This window comes from Brachypodium distachyon, chromosome 4, assembly GCF_000005505.3.
Source record: "Brachypodium distachyon strain Bd21 chromosome 4, Brachypodium_distachyon_v3.0, whole genome shotgun sequence".
NCBI lineage: Eukaryota > Viridiplantae > Streptophyta > Magnoliopsida > Poales > Poaceae > Brachypodium > Brachypodium distachyon.
In genome coordinates, this window is record NC_016134.3 from 6,799,005 (window position 1) to 6,805,634 (window position 6,630).

Sequence of the window (6,630 nt, forward strand, 5' to 3'; positions counted from 1 at the left end):
ATATAGAGAACTCTTTGCAATCCATTGCTACTGTTGACCAAGTGGTCGTAAACAGATCATAGACTGTCACATGAAAGGTTTATTTCATCATTGATTTTACATTTTCCAGCCCATCCGTCAAGGGCATATTATAGTACTCTGTATAATCTATAAAGCCATTATCGCCGACGCTCTTCACCTGGGTAAGACCTTCACCGCAAGCCTCCCTACAGATCACTATGTCCACATATTTTCCTTAGTAACATTTTGTATGTTTGGGATACCTGCTCATTAATTTTGTGTGCTCTTTAATTTGGAGTACTATTTGTTTGTGCTCGAACTGTTATGCCGTCATTCTAATTCAGGGCATGTATATTTCTTTAGGGGGCATATGTTTTTGTGTGCATTGTTTGTTGGGGTGTTACTACCTTCTGTTAGGAGTGATGGCAGTTTAGCACATTCTTCATAGGCTGATAGACAGCTCTTTAGGAGATGGTTAAACCATCCTTTGCGACAGGCATCTACTACGAGACCTTCGGCCCTTATGGGCTGCAACTTACTGGTGTTGCTTTTGCATTACGCACTCATCGATGTTATATGGATTTAGTAAGTTGGTTTTGGTCTTGGTTTGCGTATTTATCTTCTAGAACCCGGAAAGGGCTGGATGTTTCTGCATTTCAATTTTTTTAAATAGGTTGGCCCTGTTTATAAGGAGATTTTCATTTTTCAACATGCCTGAAAGTCGATAGCCGGTTGTGGAAACTCGGACTTCAACAATTTCCATGGAGCCTGTTATATTTTTCCAAATTCAGGCAACAGTTGTGCCTGCTGTTATACATTCGTGCTTTTGACAACATTTGTGAGAGTTGCAGTGAACAATTCATTTGGCTTCCTCGAAGCATTAGCAAATCTGAGCTAGTGGTAGAGTTGTGCAGCCACTGCCCTCCTCGTCTTCAGGGACCGAGTATTGAAATATTATCTGCTGTGCACTCAGAATGGAGACATCGAAATTTTTTCTGCTGTCCAGAATGGACTTTCAGAGTTCAAATTTGAACTAAAATCACGACAAGAATTATGGAACGGAAGAAGTAACTTTCTGGGCCCATACTCGGTTACACGAGCTATGTACTCTCTCCGTCCGGTGTTAAGTGTGGCAACTTTGTCTGATACATATAACTAAAAAGCGTCTAAATACATGTGTATCAGATAAAGTTGCGACACATAATACTGAACGGAGGGAATAGTCATCTAGCCGATATACCTTTGGAAAGCAATCACCATAATCCAAATTTGTGTTGCCTAGATATTTTCTTGCCAAGTAGCGACAGGTGCAACACTACAGATCAACAAATTGGCAACAGACGCCGCCATTGTTAAAAGTAACCTTAGTTAGCAAGTAGTGTACATTGACAGATGCATAATTAGTAAAGTACATGGCACATGTCGCATCATGTGCGGCACGTATCAAACTGAGTCACTGAGAGGAGACAGTGATTGCCATGTTTCTTGCTGTCAAATTAACACGCACGAAAACACAAGTAGCTGGCTTAGCCTCCAACTCCAAGTTCATTGGTGCATTTACTTATTCCCATGTATCTCTGGTCACGCAAGCTAAAGTCAGTGAGCAGGCGCTAACCTATACGGATGTGAACGGAAGGATGTATAGTTTTCTACGAGTAGTAGGATATACGATCGATATCTCCCCTGATATAAACAAAGCTTGAAATAGGGGAATAGCTTGAAACAGCAATGATCGATGTTGTTGACACTGTTTCCAGTTTCCACGTGGACCTCGAGGTCGAGGCCACTGAAATAAAGTCTTTTCGGAGGAAAATTAGTTTACATGATTGATCGAGCACCTTCTTTTTTGAACGAAACAGGCTAGTGTTCTTGTCACGACCGTGTCCGAGAAAATATCATGTGCTCCCACTCTTTTGGCTGCTACCATCGTACCAACACACGGTAGCATTTTTATTTTCTTTTAGTTGAGTTCATTATGTATGTATCTAGAATCCCACAAAATTTCAAATGCAAACTTTTTATACACAAAGAGAAACGAAAAGACAAATCCAAATATGAATAGTGTCTAAATTTTGTCTTTTGTGACACAATTCATATTTGTGTGTCCCTTTTTTTTTATCTCTATATATGTATAATGAATTTGGATTTGAAATTTCTTGGGATTGTAAACATGTACCTAATCAACTCACTCTTTTATTTTCGAAAAAGAAAAAATGAACACTTTTTAGAGCTAAATGGGTGGGAGCACATGATATCCGGTATACTTTCTTGGCATTTTGTTTAAGGAAAAGACTGTAGGGGAAACTTCTAAAGTATAATTATGAGTACCAAAATTTGTAGGCATTTATATACTCCATGTCTCAAACCACATGTAACTGCAGGCAATTAAGAATGCCATACATGGCAAATGGTTTCACATTTTCACCTTTGCAAGTTGTGGTCAGAGAGTGCTATTTCTTACAGCGGCGATGCCTGACACGGATCGACGGCTTCATGTTGTATTGTCAGCGGACCATCGACTCGTGCTGGTGAAACGATGTGAAGAGTTTCTCATGGACATGGTTATTTTTCGTTCTCTGTAATGTTGGAGTTGTGGAACGAAAATCCTTTATTCTTTTGAAAGAAAGAAAATAAATTGACCGAAACTAACAAGTTTCCATGTGAATGTGCATTAGCAGCTGTTATTTAAACCCAAAGTCTTCAAAAACCATGAGGAATCTGTCTCACGATCAAATATCAAGAATTTTTGGGTTCCTAACTACAGGTCTTTTGAAATCAAGTAATCAACTCCACATTCCTAGAATCCGAACAGGATAAAAAACCTATAACTTGAAGAATTACATCTTAAACAATTGTGCGTGTGCGTGCACGATCGCGTGTTCACGGTGAAGTCAAACCTCACAACGAGATCAAACGGATGCTACGAAAAGAAAGAAAGTGAAGATTCGACGAGAAATTGAAACATCTCAAAAAGGAAGGACAAAAAAACTCTGTATTGCATATCATGATCGGTGTGTAGAGGGGACAGGTGTGATTTTACATGGGGGCAGCAATTATTCAGACACTCCCAGAAGAGAAGAAAATAAATCCTGAATCTACCTGCACATAAAAGAAGGAAGAAAAGAAAGAATTCTGTGAATCTCGCAGAAGCAAGCGAGCGTTCTCTTGCTCCGAAGACAACAACCATGGAGTGAAGCAATTCCCAAAATTGGTGCCGCCAAGCTTCAGTCTCAATGAGCCTTCCTTTTGTTTGCCAGGTGAGGAAACGCACCCAGAATGTTGTGCGCCCTCAGGTCCTGCCTCGTCAAGATCCCCACGATCGGAGATATCTGCGCAGCCAAAATAAGAATAAAATCAGCACAAATTCATCACCAAAATGCGTCACCACAGCGACAGGAACATTCATGTCCAATTTGGCAACAACAATTCTAATTTGCCACCTGGGAATGGATTTAGAAATTGGGGTCGCTCACCTCGGGTCCCTGGAACTTGGGCATGATGAGCATGTGCCGGAGCGCGACGGCGCGGAAGAGCACGACGGCCTTGGCCACCGACATGGTCTCCACGACGGTGTACGGCGTGGTGTTGGTAAACGGATGTAGATCGACGAACATCTCCATCTCCTCGGGCGTGATCTCCTGGAGGTCCTCGAGCTTCGCGCTCTTGTCGGCGAGCTCCACGGACGAGAACCGCTCCCGGGCCTCCCAGTCCTCCGTGCGCCTCTGCTCCGTCAGGAACCACCGCTTCCTGAGCACGGCGACGAGGTGCGAGCGGAGCACGAGCCCGTGAAGCTCCGACAGGCCGGGCCTGGGCCGGCCCACCACGGGGAACCCGTTGTGGCCCGTGCCCCTCAGCACTTCCACGATGGTGGAAACCCTCTCGACCACCTGGAGCGAGACCGTCCGCGGCTTGGCGGCGGCGAGCTCCCCTACTGTGAGGTCCTTCATCCAGGGCTCCGGCTTGGGCTCCAGGAACGGCAGCCCCTTGAGGTCGAGGATGATCTCGTAGATGCTGGGGTTGAAGGCGTCGCCGACCGTCTTGGCGATGAGCAGCACGAACATGGTCAGGGGGAGCAGCAGCAGGTTGTTGGTGAGCTCCAGGAAGATGACGCACAGGGAGACGGTCATCCTCATGGACCCCGACATGAGCGCCGCCGCACCCAGCACCGCGTAGAGGCCGTGGTCGATTTGAGCGAATCGCTGGAGAACCAGCGCCACGATCCGCCCGTAGGCGGCGCCCATGAGGATGATGGGGAGGAAGAGCCCCGAGGGGACGGCGATGCCGAAGGTGAAGAGGCCGAGAACGCAGTAGATGGCGAAGAAGATGAGCAGCGAGTCGAGCCGGAACTCGTGGGGAGTCCCCGTGGAGAAGATGTTCCGGGTCGCGTCGACGTTGGTCGCGTGGAGGAGCGTCGCCAGGTCGTTGTATTCCCCGGCGGCGCAGTTGAACTGCTTGAAGTTGCCGCTCTTCCCCGTGGACGGGCACGCCGCCCCGAACGCCGGGTCGCAGGGGGTGCAGGGAACGGCGAAGGGGAGCAGGTAGAGCCCGGCGGAGGTGAAGACGCAGACGGCGAGCGCGAGGCAGAGCTTGGCGGATTTCCCTTTGTCGTTGATGAGGTTATAGAGGCGGAGCACCATGTGGAGGAGGTAGTTGTAGAGGCTGCCGAGGATTCCCCCGATGACGCCCACGAGGGTCACGAGCAGGAGGTCGCCGACGTGGTACCGGACGGTGACGTCGCTGACGTCGAAGATGATGAGCCCGCCTTCGCCGAAGAGCCCGCACCGCCCGTCGCGGCAGACCTCGATGAACCCGCGCAGGACGACCACCACGGTCGCCGTGCTGAAGAAGGTCCGCCACAGCAGCGCGCTCCGCCACCACGTGGCCACCTCCTCCAGCGCGAAGAGGACGCCGCCGACCGGGGAACGGAACGCCGCGCAGACGCCCGAGGAGGCGCCGCAGGTGATCAGGTCCCGCCGGTCCCGGTCGTTGTTGAAGTAGCGGAGCCAGCGGATGCCGCCGCCCTGGCTCAGCAGGTTCGCCAGGCACGCCCCGATGTGCACCAGCGGGCCTTCCTTGCCCAGATCCAGCCCCGACGACACCGCGCAGATGCTGCCGATGATCTGAACAAGAAAAAAACATGGAAAAATCGATCAATAAAATACGAGCTGTCGGGTTAGCCGGTGACAGGCAGAGCAGGAGCAGGTTCAGGGAAGAAGCTAGGAACTGTGGTTAATTTTGACCTTGACGATGAGCTGCGGCATGCCGAACATGTTGGGCGTGTCGACGCCGTTGAGGTAGGCCTTGATCTCGGGGATGCCGGGGCCGGCGGCGGTGGGGGCGAAGACGACGCAGAGCACGGCGGCGACGAAGGTGAGCGCGAAGTTGATGCCGGAGAAGTAGAGGAACCCCGCCCAGTAGCGCTTGTCCCGGACGAGCTGGACCATGTGAAGCATCTTGAGGCCGGAGATGTTCTCGATGGCGAGGTTGATGAGCGACGCGATGACACCCGTCAGGAGGCCCACCAGGAACGCCAGCGCCCACTTGAGGAAGATGTACTGCAGCACCTCCCCGTTCGACCGCCGCCGCCAGTCGTGCTTGAACAGGTCGTTCTCGATGATCCTGCCATCAATTCAGTCAGAGCAACAACACATGATAATTGACAGTGCAAACGATTGAGTTCAAGGAAGGAATGCTCACTCGTAGTCGAGGCTCTCGATGTGGGAGACCTTGGCGCCGACCATGGCGAGATGGCTGGCAGTCAGGGTGTTGCTCCTCTTCAGCAGCGGCTGCTCCAGGGACCGGATGCCGCCATTGCCGCTCTCCTGGTTCTCCGGGTCCTCGTTGTCGTTGTTGACGCCGTCGTCGTGTTTGCCTTGTTGCGCTCCCGGACTCGCTGTCGTAGGCGGCTCTCCGGCGAGCCCCAGCTGGCTCTGCTCGCCCTCCATGCCCGTCCTTGGCACAGAGCTGTCGCAGAGCGTTTTGGTGGCTCTGTTTCTCCAAGTTTCCGAAGCAGGAAGAAGGTCTCGTGGCAAGTCAAGGATGGGATGTGTGTATATAAATGGAGTAGTGGACAGTTGGAGGCGCCATTTCAATGCTCCTTATCTGGCTTGCAAATGGATCGATTACTTGTGGCGACCCATTGGCAGGCTGAGCCCTGATGAGGGAGGCCATCTCTCATTAGAGCTACCCTCTTATAGGCAAAATATTTTGGCTTTTTCTTGCTCTTCTGCTTATTTTCTAGTGCCTAGTCCTCAGTTCTCACCACATGTATGTTAATTATATGTGGCTATTATTCACATGAATTAGTCCGTAAGTTGCCAGTTCATGTAAACTGTACCATGCCAATATATTTTTCCCATATTTAATTTCTTGTTTTCATAATTGGCATTTCATATTGTAAAGCCGTCCAATAACATTAGGAACTTTTCTTCAGAAGAGAAATATTAAATCTGGAGAACTGACCCTTGCCCTGCCCTTGAGAGGCGCCCATGCCTTTTGGGAAGCAAGTAAGGTTCTTCCTTTGGCTGCCAGGAAGAGTGCAATGTACACAGCAGCTCTTTGCTGGCCACTTGGTCTGCTTATCAAAACATTGGACAAATAAGATGGTCTGTAGTGGACGTATAGAACCAT

General features: G+C 49.5%; 1 protein-coding gene across 1 annotated transcript; it reads right to left on the reverse strand.

Moving 5' to 3' along the window:
* Window positions 1-2,969: 2,969 nt before the first annotated feature.
* LOC100825238 (chloride channel protein CLC-a) lies at window positions 2,970-6,358 on the reverse strand. The gene is made up of 4 exons (XM_003576477.4): window positions 5,698-6,358; window positions 5,241-5,619; window positions 3,474-5,120; window positions 2,970-3,329 (listed from the first exon to the last, which is right to left on the reverse strand). Exons 1-4 carry the CDS (start codon window positions 5,943-5,945, stop codon window positions 3,231-3,233), a joined length of 2,373 nt encoding a protein of 790 aa, XP_003576525.1. The 5' UTR covers window positions 5,946-6,358; the 3' UTR covers window positions 2,970-3,230.
* Window positions 6,359-6,630: the final 272 nt, after the last annotated feature.

What these genes read in the sequence shown, in the direction of transcription:
- LOC100825238 (XM_003576477.4), bottom strand. Translation starts at nt 5,945, where the DNA reads ATGGAGGGCGAGCAGAGCCAGCTGGGGCTCGCCGGAGAGCCGCCTACG. An exon ending in TGCCGCAGCTCATCGTCAAG is followed by an intron (nt 5,121 to 5,240) that starts GTCAAAATTAAC and finishes TTTCTTGTTCAG; the next exon opens with ATCATCGGCAGCATCTGCGC. An exon ending in CCAAGTTCCAGGGACCCGAG is followed by an intron (nt 3,330 to 3,473) that starts GTGAGCGACCCC and finishes TTGGCTGCGCAG; the next exon opens with ATATCTCCGATCGTGGGGAT.